Raw genomic sequence first — 19,798 nt, 5'->3', positions numbered from 1 at the left:
GAGAACGGAACCTCTCTTTCCGGGGAAGGATCAACTTTGGTATCGCCAGGATCCACATGCCACAGGGGTAACTACATCATGAGTGTCCCCTGTTCCGCGTGCTGAAAATAACTCACGTAAGCATGATGTTCTATCGGTTTCTGAAATTTTTCTTTTACAGAGCACAGCAGATAAATAATACTCATGCTGTCAGTTCGGGGACTGAATTGAAATGGCCATCTGGTGCCAGACCACTAGCTGGCTCCTTTCCTATCATCTCCACTAGGTCAAAAGTTCCTCAAGGGAAGGAATGATTTACCTTTTCCCTTTTTCACAGTGTCTAGCATATTTCTGGCACCTAGCAAGCACTCAATCAATAAGTACTGACTCAATGAACTTGTTCAATATGTATCATATATTTTTACTCCCCAAGTTTTATTTACTTTAAGGCTCTCAATTTTTGCCTATCCTGAATGGTTACAAATACCCACCCCCACCCTTCACCCCCCTCCTTTTTTTTTATCCTGAGCTGATCTGTCAGGATTAACCAATTTTTGTTTACAATAAGGAAATAAAAAATAAGATGCTTATGCTGCTCCAGTCTAAATAGTTTTATTTGGAACAATATCAAGCGCAAGTCAAACTTGATATTGCTTGCTATCACATAACCTAACACATACAGACTTGTCTTTAAAATATGCTTTCGAATGATGCCTGCTGGGTAAATTAAGTGACTTAGAAGCTTCCTTTATTTAATACATATTATGGTAATAGGCATTCAGCATTCAGGGATTAGTAGGAATCACAAACCTAAGCGTAAAGGAAACCTTATTGGCTAGGAATACTTTTAACTAAGAAGATCATATAATCAATAGTGATAATTAGGCCGACATCCTGAGCTTCGTCCAGCATGCTTTACAACATGGGCTGGACCCTAACCTGAGTTACCTGACAGGTGTGGGGTTGAACATAAGAAGACAAGAGAGAAGAGGTATCCACATCAATCCATCGCCACTACGTTTACTCACATGATAAACAGATATAATGCCCAGCAATAAAAAGGATGACAGCTCAGTATTAATTTCAGAAAAACAGTTCCCGGGCCACTCAAAAATTATTTCAGGTTCAAGATTTCTTCCACACTCAGGAACCAGCTCAGAGATATTGCACGTATGGTCCCAGACCACCACAATGAAGCAAGTATCAAAATAAAGTGAGCCACACAAATTGTCTCGCTCCCCAGTGCATGTAAAAGATACTACGTTCACACTATATTGTAGTCTAATAAGCGTGTAATTGCATTAGGTCTAAAAAAACATGTACATACCTTAGTGGAAAATACTGTATTGCTAAAAAATGCTAACCATCACCTGCGCCTTTGGAAGGAGCCTGTACACCTTCCATTTGCACAAAACGCGCTATCTGCGAAATGCAATTAAATGGGGTATTGCCCATATTTGGGATTACCTTCCTAATTATAATCCCAACAATCTCCACATATCAGTAATAAATATGGCTACTTACTAGCTTTCTACAATGCTCAAGTATGGCTAGATGAAGAGTCCTACATGGAACTAATATTAACAAAATCATGGTTAAGCCACCTAAGTTAAGGTAAAATCACACAGTATGAGAGCTACATATATATATAGCCCTTAGGTCTCTCTTCCTGGGGGAATTCTGATGTCCTGCGGTGGCTGTTTTTTTGATGTAAGATACAGCTAAAAAATACGACCGTCTTTGCGACCGTCTTTCATGACAAATCAGACAGCACACATCCCTGCCGGCAGATTCCCCAGAGCATGCTGGAGGTAGAGCAGCCGGGGGCCCAGTCCCTGAGCTACTGCTTTTGCAAGTTAGAGGGAGGGTCCAAAGAACTACACTGAGTGGCCAGATTACTATGACCACCCCATCAGTACTTCATTGACACTTCCAAATATACTGAATATTGAAAACTTCCTCAGCAAATATTCTCAAGGTTTTATTATTATTATTACGATTATTTGCATAACTAATTCACTTCATTGTACTGATGGGGTGGTCATAATAACCTGGCCACTCAGTGTATATTATGAAGGCGCACATGTGTTCGTGACGTATGTGAAACTCCGGTTTCGCTTTGCAGCTGCACCATGAGCCCAGCCCCGTGACCTGGAAACGCAGCTCACGTCTGTGACTGCCATGCAGTCAGCCAATCTGCCCGCTTCCCCAACAGGCCGACAAGACCTACTTGAAGATGTAGGCATTGTTTATGGACCTACACTCCCCGGCATAGCTTTATCTTGGACAAGACAAGTTAGACAGGAAGGAAATCAGTTCTAGCATCAGAGAGATCTGCTCAATGGGTCCAGCGGCAGCAAAGATACCTAATGCCACGGGGTCCGGGTTGACGGGGCTCTGCTGCCGGGAGTGGCTGCTGCTACTGCTGCCGCCCTTTTTCAAGTCCTCGGCGTCGCTGTACCGCCGGATCCAGTAATTCAGTTCTTCTCGGTCCGCCTCCTGACACCGCCTCAGCACGGTGAGAGAGCGCCGGGTTTTCTCCACCATGTCCATGATGCAGTTTAACAGCTGCGTGGAAAACGGGGGGAGGGAAGAACACCTATGTCAATCACTGCAACTTCAAGACTTTGGTGGGTGGTGAAACGTACTATTTTAGGACAATGAAGGGCGCTGTTTTAATTCCTGAAGTCTTTAGTCTAATATTTTCAAAAGGTTGGATTTGAAATGGAGACTCGATCGAGGAGTAAACTCAGTGGGAATGAGAACACAGAGTGGGGGGCATGGACATAAGTCAGGACAAAGAGCATTCATCGCGAAGGTATGCAGCCACCTTTCCAAGTATTAATCCCAACACTGCATCGACCAAGCGAACCTTCCACAATAAAACTAGTAGTAGGTTTTAAGAACTCCCTTCCAGGCCTAGCCGGTCTGACTCCATGGATCGAGTGTCAGCCTGCGACTAAACGGTCCCAGGTTCAATTCCGGTCAAGGGCACATGCCCAGGGTTGGGGGCTCGATCCCCAGTGTGGGGCATGCAGGAGGCAGTCGATCAATGATTCTCTCTGATCATTGATGTTTCTCTCTCTCTCTCCCTCTCCCTTCCTCTCTAAAATCAATAAAAATATATCATAAAAAAAGAACTCCCTTCCATGATCTAAACATGTCCCTTATGTAAGTGGCTTTGGTATCAATTTAGAAATCAAATCCTATATTGCACTTTAAACATTCTCATTATTTTTTCCAAGGTTAGCAGAAAACATAATGCCTTCAAAGTAGCCCCACACTTTTATTTTATCAGGTAACCACACTCTAGTTGCTTTCAAAACGTTTAAGCTAAACAATTACCAACATCTTACATGGTCAAGATGTTTCCACTCCTCTGCCCATTCTCTGTCAGTTAGCCTGTGATCAATCATTTCTTCTTGACGTGTGCCATGCAACCCTACAAATACAGAGAAGATTAAATCGTCTTGAAGCATTTAGGACATAAGTCATGTACACACAATATGAAACAATATTCAACCTTTAAATGGAGACACTCAGATTCAGAATTACCTTAGGCAGGTTCCTCACAGTGATAAAATGTTAGAACCAGAGCCCTAGCCAGTTTGCCTCAGTGGATAGAGCGTTGGCCTGCAGACCAATGGGTCCCGGGTTCGATTCCAGTCAAGGACACATACATTGGTTGTAGGCGCCGGCCCAGGCCCTCATTGGGGCACGTGCAGGAGGCAACCAATAGATGTTTTTCCCTCACATCAATGTTTCTGTCTTTCCCTCTCTCTTCCACTCTCCCTAAAAATCAATGGAAAAATATCCTCAGGTGACAATGGACAAAAAAAAAAAAAAAAAAAAAATTAGTTTTTTAAAAAGTTAGGACCAGAAAGAATCTTAGAGGCGATCTGGTCAGAATCCTGTCTTTGATGAATGAGGGAGTAAAGTGACACTAGCCCCTGAGCTAGTTTTCCAAGTTAACATCCCTTGAGTGAAAATAAAGACAGCAAAAAATCATTCATGGGCAGGAATATGCTTTTCTAAAAACAACATGATAAAAAAGTTTCCACATTTCAGCATGGCATAAATAAGCACACTCCTATGACATATACCATACCTCCATGACAAAGTCAGGTCATAAAGAGGGGGCTTACATAATAGGAAAGCTGCACATACCCATTCAATTCACCAACATATATAAAACAGAAATAAATCGAACATCCTCCACGAAAAAATCAATATAGGAGACACAGTTTTGGACAAATATCATAAATCCAAACCAAGAAACTAAAAAACCTAACTTGTAGTCCATAGCATAAGTATATTTGCATCACAGTGAAGATGCTACCGTTAAAAAAGGAACACATAAATGCTCACCAAGTGAGTAACAATAGCAAAACACATGAGCAGTGCTCAAAGATGCTCATCGAAATAGAAAATAAATGTGTCTCAACAATAGCGAAAATATAAAGCAACCTACGTGTCCACTGATAGATGAATAAAGATGTGACACACACACACACACACACACACACACACAACAGTAAATATGCCATATTATGCAGCAATAAAAAATAATTAAATCTTGCCATTTGCAACAACATGGATGAATCTGCAGGGGTGGGGAACCTTGTCTCTGCCAAGGGCCATTTGGGTATTTAGAGCACCATTCGAAGGCCATACAGAATTGTCAACTTAAAAATTCACCTGCTCTATTTGGTCAAACACTTAATTAATTCACCCCTAATGCCTTGGCAGGGCCAGACCAAATGATTTCTCAGGCCTTATAGGGCCCTTGGGTTTGACGTTCCCCATCCCTGATCTAGAAGGCATTATGCTAAGTAAAATAAGTTAGAGAAAGACAAACCCCATAAGGTTTTGTTTATACGTGGAACATAAAACAAAACAAAACAAAAACAGACTCACAGGAATAGAGACCAAAGGATGGTTACCAGGGGAGGTGGGGGTGTTGAAGGGGAATATTGTCAATAGCATTGTGAATAGTTTGTATACCGACAGATAATTACTAGAATTAGAGGGGTGGTCACTTGTAAGGTATAAAAGTGCCGGGTCACTATATTGTGCACCTGAAACTAATATAACCAAGATAAGACTGTACACCAACGACACTTACATTTAAAAAATTGAATGAATACCAAAACAAACTGTTAAAACACGAAGAAGCTGACACAGTTAAACTGGATAACACAATAAAACCTTTTATTTGCACTGCATAAAAAACGTCAGTGAACTATATAAACAAGAATAGAGTGGGAGGCTCTGACAGGCCTGGAAAGGGGTTGCTCTTCCCTCAAAGTCATTATGCATAAAACACCTTTGGTTCCACTGTAAAGGAAAGGCACAGGGTATGGCAATTTCCAGTTTAAACAACTGAAACTATTCTTTTTGCTTTAGAAACTCTGAGTAGCAAATTAAGACTGGCATGAATTGGGCATCTTGCCACCTAGGGTCTTCCTCTGAGGGTACCATGTAAGGGTGCAATCACAACAGAGCTATGAGACACCGCATCACTCACTGCACTACACTTCTGTGAAATCTGAGTGGCTAAAAATCCCCCCTTCTATCTGATTTGGAAAAATAAAGATGAAGAGTCACATGCCTGTTTTCAGCCAACCATAAAATATGAGTGAATATCAACCATGAACAATGAACTAATGTATGGCAACTTTTTCTCAGACTAACTACAAAGGTTAATATAAAACACTGCATCAAAAAAAGGAGATATATGTAATACTCTTTGTAATACTTTAAGCAGTAAACAAATAAATAAAATAAAATAAAAATAAAAAAAACACTGCATCATTTCTGCCCAATGAGAACATAATCCGAGATATATTTTAAAAGTTAAAATTGTCAATGCCACCTATTGGTAAAACTGGAGAATTGCAAACATGTTGGGGAAAAGTAGCATTTAGTTGTTGCTGTTTGTTGTGACTATTTTAAGTTGAAATGTTTGCAAATGTGTAATTTTTGTTGACTATTCGTTGCCTGTTTCAAAGAAAAAGCATCGCCACTGAAATGAACCATCACAGAAGAGAACGAGGGAGGATGAAGGTATAAAAGTAGCACCGACTTTCACAATGGAGACCTTTAAGGACCAAGAACTCCAGAGATTTCGAAAGTTTCAAAATTCAGCTAAGTCACGATACAAGTTCTAACACATGGAATAATAATAACAAAGAGAAACAGGACGTCTGTGGCTAATGAGATTCCAACATTTGTGGAACAGTATTAAGCTTTATATCATTTTTTTAAAAAGCAAGTGCATTAGAAACATGTTTGAGCCCAAGTACTTGGTGAGAAAATATAGGACTCATTTGCTGCTTCTGAACGCTGAAGGTCATCTGTTAGAGTCAAGTCTTTAAAAAGAAAACATAACACAACTCAAATTAAATAATGTAGAAACTTTACATTATTTCATTTCTCTATTTCAGATACTTAAATTCTCATCAGCACACAGTTTTTATTTGTATTCATAACTAGAGGCCCGATGCACGAAATTTGTGCAAGGGGTTCAGTGCCCACAGCCCCACCCACTGGTCGTCTGGTCTAATTAGCATATTAGCTCTTCATTTTACAGCCTACCAGGGAGATGTACTAGGAGACGGTGGCTCATCGGCATTAAAGAGCACATGTTTATTTATGGGAAGTTTGACACTAAAGTTGAGTCTTAACTGATTCTTACGCTTTAGAAGATTTTAGCTAACCAGGCTAAAACTCTAAGTTTATTTATAACTGAAGCTGCCGATAGAGTTATTTTATTAAAGGATTCTAGTGCGTATATGTCCCTACATATAAGAGGCATTTATAAATCATATCGGACTAAGTATAACTTTATGACAATTTTTTTTATCTTCACCTGAAGTTATGTTTACTGATTTGAGAGAGAGAGGAAGAGAAAGGAAAAGAGAAGAAGGGAGAGAGAAGGAGAGAGGGGGTGAGGGATGGAGGGAGGGTGACATCAATGTGAGAGAGAAACATCGATTGGTTGCCTCCCAGATGCACCCTGACTGGGGACCAAACCCGCAATCTAGGTTTGTGCCCTGACTGGGAATCTAAGCCACAACATTTTGGTGAACGGGACGATGCTCCAACCATCTGAGCCACCCAGCCAGGCTTTGATAATTTTTATATTTTCAAAAGGGCAGCCTGGTGTAACACCATAATTTCTCTCTCAGACACCAAGATTTAATTTTATTTTAACACATACTAAACTCTGCCAGATTTTAAGGATGATTACATAGTTGCAGGCATTTATAGAGATTAGTACTATTAATCTTAGAAGCTATTATAATTTTAAAGTAAGAAACATGGTCTGAAAAAAAAATTACATAAAACCAACAGATGTAATGCATAAAGGGATTTTTAACATTACTAGGTGAAAACATAATCATTGCGCATAAGTGTAATTACTTCCTTGATGGTTACTTAGTGCACTAGAACTAATATTTCATAAAACAGCATTTGCTACCGAAGAAACAGGCCATTTCCTAGCAGCTACCAAGTGGGAAATCTTGAGTTGCTCTTACAATGACCTGGTGACTCCACTTCTACTTGAAAATGAACAATCAGGTGTCTGGGGCATCGAGTCGGAGACAAATGGCCAGGCTTCTGCTTGGAAGGGGGCTGTTATCACCTTTGATTTGGGGTTAAAATAGCAACCCTGCCTGAGAAATAACACAACCACTTGTGAGAGTTCTTCAGAAATGGTACCGGGAGAACATTAGATGGGCTATTAAGAAAACACAAATGATACGGTTAGCCCTTTCTCTGACACATTATGAGTGCAGAAGTGACCACTGTGGGAAGCAGAACTACTACTTTGCTATCTCACAACCTGAGCCTTAATTGCTCCTCACCTTCCCCTATCTCTCCCTTTCTGCTTTCTAAACATTTAGAGGGCTGTATGTGGAAAGGCAAACAGACCTTATATATGGCAGTCCCCACTTGCTAGTAACCTAGTTATACATCTACCTGCACGGCGGCTCACCAGGATACCTCTGCCTGTGGCTAAAATCACTGTCCCTACTATTCAGGCATTGAGAAATCGGCTGCACTTCCCAGAGATCTGCATCCTCAGGTCTATGCTCTGGTTTTCCACTTGCACTTTATCCCTTACTGTTTCCAGCATCCTTGCCCAACAAATCACCCGTGTCAGGAAAATTAGTCAGCAACTAGCTAGGAGGTAAAGAGAAGCGCTGTTGGTGGGTGGCCTGGACACAGAAGATGGAAAAAGAGAGGGTTGACTATTGCTCTCCATCAGCTTATAAATAGCTTGACTCACCAAAAATTAAGAATCACTAGAATCTAATGAACAAAATAAACTAATGAACAAAATAGATCCAGAGACACGGAAGCATGGAGCAGACTGTCAAATCTCACAGAGAAGGTGGGGGTGGGTGGGTGAGAAGAATTCAACCGAAGAATTTCTACGCATATATGTATAACCCATGGACACGGCCAACAGTGTGGTGAAGGCCTGGTGTGGGGGGCGGGTGCAGGCTAGAATGGCTAAATGGAACCAAAAGGTAGACTTAAGTAATACTTTCAACAATAAAGATTAAAAAAAAAAAAAGAATAGCAGGAGCGTCAGGAACAGTGCTCTGATACCTTCACCTCAACTACTGATCATGTATCAAAACCTACCTTGTTCATCTTCCCTCTCATTTTTCATGCTGTTCACTTGCTCTTTAGAAGGCAATGCCTCCTAAATGCTTCATTTCCCATAGTTTTATTCAAAACATGAATGGAAGCAAAGGGAACCCATATTTACCCAAACTCATTCCATCTCAGGAATTATAAATCTTGCATTTATTCACTGGCAGTTTCAAGTTAAAAAAAAAAAAGGCACCAAATCATCCCTCAAAGAACATGGGTTAAGTAAGAGACATACATCCAATCCCATAAGAAGCGAACAAATCTTTCCGTCTTACCCATAGGTCTGTTTCTGTCCCTGAGGTCCCTGTGGCTGGGGTGTCGATAGGAGTCCCTGTAGTGGTGGGCAATGGCCATATCATCCAAACGGTAATGCTGAGGTGGAGGTGGGGTGGGGTGAGGCAGGCCATTGGGCTGGTAGGACAAGCCGTTATTTGGACTGTACCGCTGGCCGGGGCTAATGGTGCACGGCCGCTTGCTTGGATGTTCTGAGTGCAAAGGCTCTCTGTCAAAGCCATTTTCTTTGGTTCTGCGGGGGCGGAGGGAGGGGAAGAAGAAAAAGATTTTGTTTCATGATATATTCAGAAACCAGCATAATTCAAACACTCACATTTGAACTTGCAATATACACAATATTCCTGCATTGGCCGGAAACTTTGTAAACTCAGACCACGGACTGGTAATTCACTGAAACGCATGCTGAGGTCTACATGATCACCGAACTGCACACAGGAGAAAAAGGTTCAATTCTCAAACATCTCTTGGAAAATATATTTTCATTTGAGGCTCATATATGGTTAGGGTCATGAATAAAAGAAAATCCCAATCTCACTCCGTAGATAACATTTCCATTCAAAAGAGAATACTTGGTTCCTAGCATATTACCCTAAGACATTGTATCTGGTGAAGATTCAAATTAGACATCATTCTCCTGATGAATTCTTCAAGTTAGCCACCTACTCCATGCATCCACCCTGGCTAACGTTCATATCAGAGAACACCTAAGAGCTGTGTTGCCCAATACAGTAGCCACATGTGTCTGTTTAAATTTAAATGTAAGCTAATTAAAATTAAAGTTGACGATTTGGGTCTTCAGGAGCAGTGGCCACATTTCAGGGGCTCAGTCACCACCTGAGCTGTGGCTACAGACGGAGACTGCACGGACAGAGAACATTTCCAGAGAACATTTCCGTCGTCACAGACAGCTCGAGGGGAAAGTGCTGATCAAATGAGCTAGCACAATAAAGCAATGCAAGGCCTGTCACTCTCACATTGCCTGGGGTCACACGGAGCTAGCTGCAACTAAAGAGAATTTAGGTGAACCCCCTTATTTTAAAGTTGGGGAAACATGCTCAGAGAGCATGCGTGACCTCACTGGGGTCATCAGGCCTCAGGGCAGGACAGCACACCCTGCTGGCACTTGATTATGTGACACACAAAACTCTGAACTTGGCTTTCGGAAGGAATACATTATATAAACTAGACCTGATAATGAATCACTGCTCCTATATCTGTTCAAAAAGAGGTGGGGCTAGAGAACCATTTTCTGGCTGACTAGATCTCTATTTGTAAGGACAAACTTCATATACGCAGTCAGACAGGAATCAGCCACATGCCACTGTGACTGGAACAACAGCTCCCAAGCTAATTTCTGATGAAGGAGCTGGTCCTCACCACAAGACCAGCACTCTATCATTTAGACCCGTCATAAGGTCTATTTTCCCTGTAAGATTTCCCCATGAGAATTCTACCAAGTCACAGCAGCTACAGACTCCTGCACGCCTTTTTGATTCTGTGTTGGAAAGAATGGCATAGAGGCCTGAAGACATTTCCCCCCACTTTCCTGGCTTCCAGGATAGTCCTGGTCTGGTAGTACTAGAGGAACCAGAGTAGCAACTGACTGAACAAGGGAGGTCATTAGGGCCACAAGACTCTACAATGAGCCATCCGTTACATCGAGTAGGGTAGACCCCCAGTGACAACTGACACACACGAGATTGAGAAGGATAAAGGACTTGGAGACAGAAGGTATAGCACACAAAAAGCTGAGGAACACTGCAGAGTTCAGTGTGCAATGAATACATGCCCACTACATCCTGGAGAAAGAGGCACTGTCCCGGAGACAGCAGACTGGCCAATACTGGACATGACAGCAGGACATGGTCCATGCGGAGGCGGGAGAGAGGAAGGTGTGGCTAGATGATGCTCCCATCAAAGTATGTGTCTGTCGTAAAGCATCATTAACATTAGACCAAAAAATGTCCACTATAGCTCAGACATTACCTAAACACGTTTCTTTAACACAATTTTTAAAAGTGAAAGGAAACATTTTAGATACTGATTTATCTTCTAAGAGTATATCTATGTGATTCTAATCTGTATTTCCATGTCCTATATATTTCTGAAAAATACACTTCAACATTCAATGCATATGACCAGCATCAATCAGTTGAAAAAATACTGCAGACTATTAGTAGCTACGAACATAATGCTGACACATCACCTACCTTACAGGCAGTGTGGTGTAGTGGTAAGAGCTCTGGACTGGGAATCATGAGCTATGAGATCTAGTCCTGGCTCTTCCACGACTAGCTGTGTGACCTTGGGCAAGCCACTTAACCTCTCTGGACCTCAGTTTGCTCATCTGTAAAATGAAAGGGTTGGACTAAGTCAGTGGTTTTCAAACTGTGCCACCTGAGGCACTAAGGGATTCTGCAGGCAAAGAAGAACTTTTCCTGTAAACAATCAAAATTTAAAGGGCCAGAGGAACCCACTTCTTATTATCTCTTTTTGTAAATTTAGGTTCCACTTAAGGCAGTGGTTCTCAACCTCTGGGTCGCGACCCCTTTGGCAGTCGAACGACCCTTTCACAGGGGTCGCCTAAGACCATCCTGCATATCAGATATTTACATTACGATTCATAACAGTAGCAACATTACAGTTATGAAGTAGCCACGAAAATAATTTTATGGTTGGGTCACAACATGAGGAACTGTATTTAAAGGGCCAGAAGATTGAGAACCACTGACTTAAGGTTTCATTTTATTTTATTTTTTTATCTTTATTGTTCCAAGTATTTTAAAGGAAAAAGTCTGCCGCTAAAATCAAGTTTGAAAACCACTGGACTAGATGATTTCTGAGGTCCCTTCTAGTTTGAAACCTCTTTCATTCCATTTTCCTATATTTACATCTAAATGTCCTGCTTCTGGCCCTAGATTGTTTGGCTCAGTGGATAGAGCGTCAGCCTGCGGACTGAAGGGTCCGGGATTCGATTCTGGTCAAGGGCACATGCCCAGGTTGCAGGCTCGATCCCCAGTAGGAGGCGTGCAGGAGGCAGCCGATCAATGATTCTCATCATTGGTGTTTCCATTTTTCTCTCCCTCTCCCCTCCTCTCTGAAATCAATAAAAATAAAAATTAAAAATAAATAAAAAATAAAATAAGTGGCATGGTTCTGCAGATCCAAAGACAACAGGGGCTGATGGTCCTCTGGCCAAACGGTGCCTGTGTCAACCACTTTAGCCAACAGAGTAGTTCTCTGTTCTTTGCTTTGAACGACTTATTATTTATAGCTAATTCCTTGTGCAAAAATAGAAAATATTCTCTAAATACCTTATAGCAGCCACTGTTGCATTTCAAACGTTTTTGGCCCAGTTGTGTCAAACCACTTCAACTTACGGGTTCTGCCTACCTTGTTCAAATATAACAACATACAACATTCAAAGAATTTTTAGAATGTTGTTTATCTTTACTCATAGATTAGCCATCTGGTCAGTGCTATTCCGTCAATGAACCATTATTATCAAAAGAGATATTTTCCCCCTCAGCAAGGACACTGCCATCCTAAGCAGGGCTCAGTCCGAGTTTGTCCTATCTTTTCTAGCAGGACTCCGCTGTCCAACCCTGGGCCCTATTGCTCAGGTAGCTATGGCAACAATAGAGCTCATCACCTCACAGAAGTCGTTGGATTTTAACAGCAAAACATGAAAACCTTCACGGCCCACAAAAACAAGTCTGTGCAAGGTCTCCCTGGTGCTTCCTTGAATCACTTACGTCCAGTAAAAGGTCAAGCCTAGTTAAAGGATGGATGCATGTCCAGAAATGTAACTAAAACAACGTAATTGTTATTCGTCAGTCTCCTTCGTAGAATGCCTACAACTATCTACACCTCATTTGCCTGAGCAAATTCCAAATTTGCTCATTTGTTACCCTTTCAAAGTGTAACAAAACTAAGTTTCAAAGCAAAACTAAGTGAATTTAGATAAGAATTTTACATAATACCTTCCTCTTTTTTAAATATATTTTTACTAATTTCAGAGAGGAAGGGAGAGAGAATCATGGAGCAGCTGCCTCCTGCATGCCCCCTACTGGGGGATCCTGCCCACAACCTGGGCATGTGCCCTTGACCGGAATCGAACCCAGGACCCTTCGGTCTGCAGGCCGATGCTCTATCCACTGAACCAAACCAGCTAGAGCCATCATACTAAAAATGTATCTAAAACAAAATATATTACAAATTCCCCACCTCCTTAAAAAAAAAAATCAAACCTAATTCTTCATGACAACCCATGGTGGTTTCTGTGCTTTGCTCTCATCTTAGGGGAGGTAGGCTATTCAGACGAGAGGTAACAGAAAGCTGAATGACACAGGACCGTTACTGCTGGGCCATATGGCAGGACAAGCCTTCAGTCCCTCCATGGCCAGACAACCACGGAGAAACCTCCCCAGCAGCATGCCAACACCTTCAGGAGGGAATGAAGCGCAGGTGGATGAGGACCACTTCAGACATATAAACATGCTGCCTGGACCTTCAAGGATGACAATACAGCAGGTTCAGAGCCATCTGAGCCTTCTTTTCTCCCCCAACAAGAAGGTGGGATGTGTCTCCCAGAGCTCGCCATCTGCTCAACGGTTAGGTTCCTGCTACTGGCTGTCCCCTGCCTTTCATAATTTCTGGCCACTGCTGACACCTTCAATTTATACTGCTCCTCCTGGCCGGCGCTGTGCTTTCTTAACTCTGTTCTGTCAACGTTACATTGTGAGTGAAGTCCTCCAGTTTTTTTTTGGTCAGTGAACCAATCACAGCATTTTGTTCCTGTGTTGATGGCTATTTTCATTGTTCTGTGTCTCAGAGGTGCAGCTTTTAAAACAGTAGAAAGCAAGAAAGCGAGCAAGAAAGACTCTTAAGGGAGAGACTATTTTGTATTATACTGAAAATGACTACGGTAAGTTTAATGATTTATTTACTCAAGGAGTAGGGTTTTTGTTGTTGTTTTATGAGTGGGTATACATAGAAACCCACTATGTGTAATACACTGTCCTGAGCTTTAGTGGGCATACGAAGATAACCAAGAGATAATCCCTCAACACCCTCCATAAAATTATCACTTGATACCAGACATACATTCTTTGTGGAAGTATACTGGCAATAAATCTTTTACTGTAAAGACAATTTAATTGGAGACATGACTTCTATATTTCCACACAGGACCTGCACTTGGCAGGTACCATAAAAATAGTACCAAAGTAATATGGAAGATGAGCGTGAGAAAAAAGCACTCCAGAATGTGCACTTGAATGAGCAGGGTCTACGGAGTTGGTTCAAATTTTGGCTCTGCTATTTGTTGGACAGAGGAACTTAACCTCTATGAGCCTCAGTGTTTTCATCCACAAAATGGGAATGATGACCTCAGAGCTACTGAGAGGACTATCTGAAAGAATCTACATAAAGAGCCTAACACATATTTAGCATTCAGTAACTTCAAGCTGATAGTGTAGAATCCTAGTTACAAGAGCAGGGGGCGTTCCAGGCAGAGAATCCAGGGTTAGAATCCCATCCGTGCCTCTTACCAACTATGTGACCTCAGACACATTACCCCGCCTGCCTGAATCTATGCAATAGGACTGTTAGCATGTAAACTACTTAGCACAAGGCCAGGAACATCTTAAGGGCTCAGTGAATAGTAACTATTTATGATTGGGAAGCCTGTATTAAATAGTAGATATTGTCTGAGTTAGCCTGTGAAGCATGAACAGAATTATGGCATGAAGAGTATTCGGCAGTGCCCGGCTGATGTGGCTCACTGGTGGAGCATTGACCTATGAACTAGGAGGTCATGGTTCGATTCTCAGTCAGGGCACATATCTGGGTTGTGGATTTGATCCCCAGTAGGGGGTGTGTAGGAGGCAGCTGATCAATGATTCTCTCATCATTGATGTTTCTACCTCTCTCTCCCTCTCCTTTCCTAAATATATATATTCAGCATGGCTAGGCTAGCATGTCCATGTTGAGACCAGTATGGAGAGACCAAAATGTCCTCTACAAACCATGCTACCTCATCACGTACAGCAACTTAATGCTATTTCACTAGAATCCTTCACAACTGGGAGTATTTTTGAAAATTCATTTCTACATGGATGATTACTCACTTCTTGAAAGTTCACTATGCATTGAAGATCTAACACAAAACAACAATATATGAATATAAAATTAAACATTATTTTTCCTACAAAACTGAATGCTGTAGGTAATATAGATTTAATTCTTAACTTCTAGTCTCTTATTCATAGTCAATTAATCCTGCAATTCCTTGTAAAGTGTACCTATTTACCTTTTCTCTTAATAAATACAAAAATATTAAAACATCATTCATTTTACAGAAAAAAATGAACCTAGTAGTTTCAGCTGGTGTGTACTGTGTTGGCAAATGTTATATATTCAATGAAATATGGTTTCAAAATGATGGCCTTCTGCCCTGCTGGTGTGGCTCAGTGGTTGAGCATGGACCTATGAACCAGGAGGTCACGGTTCGATTCCCGGTCAGGGCACATGCCTGGGTTGCAGGCTCAATTCCCAGTAGGGGGCATGCAGGAGGCAGCCAATCCATGATTCTCTCTTATCATTGATGTTTCTATCTCTCTCTCCTTCTCCCTTCCTCTCTGAAATCAATAAAAATATCTTTTAAAAAAAGAAATGCAAAGAAAGTAGAATAAATTTCACTGCTCCATACAGGGGAAAAATGATTTTGTAGGCTTCCTCAGAGAATTCATTTCCCTGTAAATAATAATAATGATTAAAAAAAAGACATAACCAGTGACAGTCATATTTGAGGAGAGAAAAAAGTGAAATTTGCCAAAAAGCCATCCCTAAAACATGTGACAACTGTTTAGTAGATTAAATCTGCAATTATCACAAAATTTAAGCCCCCAAAGTTGTAAACAAAATGCAGAGTGCTCTTTTGTTCATGGCGTGTCACGAACAAATTACCAGGATGTGTTTTCTCCTCAGGTGTCAGTTTTTCCCTCTTCCAGTGACGGATGGTTCCCAGTGTTATTACAGAAACAGATTGATCTTTTTAATGAGCCAGTTTAATAGACTCCAGAATCTCGGCGTGGCTGCTCATCCATGTCAGACCATATGCACCCACAAAACATTCAGTGAAACAAAAAAAAAACCTCTGCTGTCAGACGGCCCCGTCCTCTACCGCATCTCATACAGCGGGTCTGGAGGCGCAGATAATAACCAGAGAGGAACATGCATATGCAAACAAGATGCAGGGAATACAGGCAGAGGCCGACGAGGGGGGCCCATATTTTCTTAGCTCCGATCGAATTCCCACACGATGCAAGTGTACTTACACAACGTGTTCTCATGCCCCTTCCTCGGAACTCTAAGGAAATCCGTTTGCCATCTTTCCATTGCAACACACCTCTCGGGGCACCACGTGAACAAGAAAGCTCCATCCAAGGAGCAAGCTTGTCCATCCCCACTCCGGCCGCTAATTCTGTCGATGAGTGACCACGGGGAGAATGTAGCCGAAGGCTCTCAGAGTCCTACCTGGCCCCAAGCATGCACGCACACACACAGCTACAGCACACTAACGTGCCGTGTCCGTGTCGATGTCAGCATGTCCTTCAGGGCTGACCTCACTGCCTGAGGAACGTCTAAAGGCACTGTCCTTGCAAACATAAATCACTGGAAAAGAACCAGTGGGGCGATGGCTGGGAATATAGAGAAATGAATGAAAAAGGTGTTCAGGCTGCCTGTTGTGGCTACTGAGCAGCTAGGGTTTCTAGAATACGTTGTGTCCGTTTCCAATTTTGCCTATAGGATGACTTTTACATGTATCACAGGTATCTAAACCTTTCCCTGTCACCCTCGCCTCCACCCAAGCAAATGTTTTTTCTCCCCAGTTTTCCACCCGATTCTTTTCCTACACTGTCCTGAAAGAAATGGGGGTGCACCCGCTTTTTCTCATCTCATATCTGCACCCAGGACTGCCTTGCTGCAGGGTAAACAGGATCAGACAGAATGCACAGGGAAGCATCTGTCCTGGGGCCGCTTCTTGGTTTTCAGGTGGTGCCATGCAGACACCTGGGTTAAGCAGTTCCCTTTAAAAGCTAAAGGACTAAATGCTTACATATGGCCGAGGAAAGATGACTTGCAAAAATAAAAAAATAAAAATTAGCACTATTGGTAGGTCACGTATGAAGGTGAGTCTACAGCATGTCAGAAGTAAACTAATGTGTAACCTTTGCTTCAGGAATTTTACATTAAGAGGGAGGTCCTATGTCAGAGAAAGTCCAGAGACTTTAGCATGGAAATTATAGTAACTGTATGTAAACTGGCTTGCTTTTAATAACATTCTGTGTGACCTAGCCAGTTAGGCTCAGTGGATAGAGCATCGGACTGGGAACTGCAAGGTCCCGGGTTCAATTCTGGTCAAGAGCACATACCTCGGCTGCAGGCTCCTCCCCGGCCCGGGCCCTAATTGGGCGCGTGCAGGAGGCAACCAATCAATGTGTTTCTCTTACACTGATATTTCTCTCTGACTTTCCCTCTCTCTTCCACTCTCTCTAAAAATCAATGGAAAAATATCCTTGGGTGAGGATTAAAAGAAAAAAGAATAATACTTTTTAAATGACAATTTTAATACTCTGTGTCTAAGAACCATTAGTGGCAATTAGCACATTTGAATATCATTCATCTTTACCTTTTACTTTATTTAATTTTTAAAGCATTTTTTATTTTTTTTTATTTTAGAAAGAGAGGAAAGGAGAGGGAGAAAGGGGAGATAGGGAGGGAAGGGGAGAGAGAGGGAGGGAGGGAGGGAGAGAGAGAGAGGGAGAGGGAGAGAGAGAGAGAGAGAGAGAGAGAGAGAGAGAGAGAGATTTGTTGTTCCACTTATGTATGCATCCACTGGTTGATTCTTGTATGTGCCCTGACTGGGGATCAAACCACAACCTTGGCGTATTGGGACAATGTTCTCACCAACTGAGTGAGCTACCTGGCCAGGGCCTTCACCTTTGACTTTAATATTATAAGCAACAAAGATGAATCATCACAAAAGCCTGACACAGGCCAGAGAGTCATCCCTCTGTAACATCCCAGGCCAGAGCGAGGTCCCCAGGAGGGACCCTTTAGCTTATGGCTATTTGCAACAGGTGTAGGTGAGCAGTCAGCTTAGACATCCCACACAGCAGGTCCTCATCCCATGGGTACCAGGCCAAGGCCGGGCCAGCCCGCTGCGCTCCCCCTCACCTGTCTGGAGTCCGCCTCTTCCCGTTCTCGTTCACGTCGAGGAGCAGCTCGGAGGAGTCCACAGGGGAGGTGGTGCTGGCGTCCAGGAGCAGCTGCTCATGCTGGGCGAGGTACTGGGCAGGGTTCTGCTTGGCCAGCCTCGCGCAGTGCAGGAGCTCGCGCTGCAGCAGGGGCAGGTTCGCCTGCGGGAGCCGGAGGGGACAAAGGCAATAGGTGTGGTGTCCAGGCACAGGTCCCAGTGCTGCTCCCTGACCTGCACTGCCCCGAGCATGAGGTGCCTGACCTGTGTGAGCCACCTCACCCCTCCGGCTTCCAGGACCACGGGGAGCACTGGGGTTGGCACTTATTTACTTTTAAGGTCCTTCAGATCTGAGTCTAATACAATATTAAGCCCCCCAGGATATAAAGTTCTGGCTCCATCCATCAGCAATTTTTGTTTATTCCTCATGGAAGACACAAGGTATGTGAAATGTATACACATTTCTTTTTGTATCTAGTAACTTGCCCAGGTAAAACAGGTTCATCCTATGAAACATCTCTGGTTGACTACTAACTTCAAATAATAATAATAATAATAATAATAATAATAAGAGTTGAATGTAGAAATTATTTTTAGTAATCGTCAGATTCATACATTTAAGTAACGCCCCGAGTATGGCCAGATATCCCGGGTGGAATTCATGCACAAAGTAGCATATATGAGTGGTCTACGAAAATAGTCTGCTTTCTTTATAGCGTCCTTATTCTAAAAATTGCATACAGTTTCATAGGAGAAATCTCGTGTGCCCATAACTCTTGCTCCTCACCGAGCCCAGCACTTGGAAAAAGACTCTCTGAACATGTTTGTGGACACATAATTCCGGCGATCTCAAATGTAACGAAAGGGAAGGAGACGATTCCACACAGTAAAGCGTTCAAATGGAAATGGAATTTCACTCTAAAAAAGTAAATCCAGGTTGCTGTTGTGTTTTCTTCTCTCACTCTCTTTTATTTTTATTCTTTTTGCGGGGGAGACAGGGGAGACAGAGTGAATAGGTGGCAGAGTGAAGAACAACAACACTTACCTCTCCAAATTCAAGGGGAGACCCATAAGCTAAATCTCTTTGTAACCCAGGATCTTATTTGTAGGAACAAGATGCCATGGATATTAGTTAGCCCGTGGGGTTGAAAAGCATTTCTGAATACAGGAGGTGCCAGCGGCCTTCCTCTATGGGCTCTCGGGTCTACACTATCAGGGACAGGCACCAAGGCTGGACTTGAAACTCCATCCATTATCTGAGGTATGAACCAAGGGTCCATCTCCTAAGAATGCCAACGCATGTTTCCGCACAAGGTATAAAATACTAGGATTTTTGCTAAAGATAAGCACATACCAATGCTGTAGCTAAAAATAAACCATCTGCAGTTAGTCTAGGGCAGCGGTTCTCAACCTGTGGGTCTCGACCCCTTTGGGGGTGGAACGACCCTTTCACAGGGGTCGCCTAAGACCATTGGAAAACACATATATAATTACATATTGTTTTTGTGATTAATCACTATGCTTTAATCATGTTCAACTTGTAACAATGAAATTGGGGGTCACCACAACATGAGGAACTATATTAAAGGGCCG

The 19,798-nt window shown here is 42.4% G+C and overlaps 1 protein-coding gene across 1 annotated transcript in view; it reads right to left on the bottom strand.

The window, feature by feature from the left end:
• The window catches only part of RUNX1T1 (RUNX1 partner transcriptional co-repressor 1), a 151,442-nt gene that overhangs the window by 33,443 nt on the left and 98,201 nt on the right, over nucleotides 1-19,798 (bottom strand). The window contains 4 exon segments of the mRNA XM_070392290.1: nucleotides 2,346-2,547; nucleotides 3,336-3,421; nucleotides 8,925-9,175; nucleotides 18,187-18,368. Of these exon segments, the coding sequence (XP_070248391.1) occupies nucleotides 2,346-2,547; nucleotides 3,336-3,421; nucleotides 8,925-9,175; nucleotides 18,187-18,368 (721 nt within the window).

Source organism: Myotis yumanensis, unplaced genomic scaffold (assembly GCF_028538775.1).
Source record: "Myotis yumanensis isolate MYYU_CA2020_CCGP unplaced genomic scaffold, mMyoYum1.0.hap1 SCAF_15, whole genome shotgun sequence".
NCBI lineage: Eukaryota > Metazoa > Chordata > Mammalia > Chiroptera > Vespertilionidae > Myotis > Myotis yumanensis.
The sequence above is the reverse complement of the archived record's forward strand: the minus strand, read 5'-3'. Positions and strand labels throughout refer to the sequence as shown.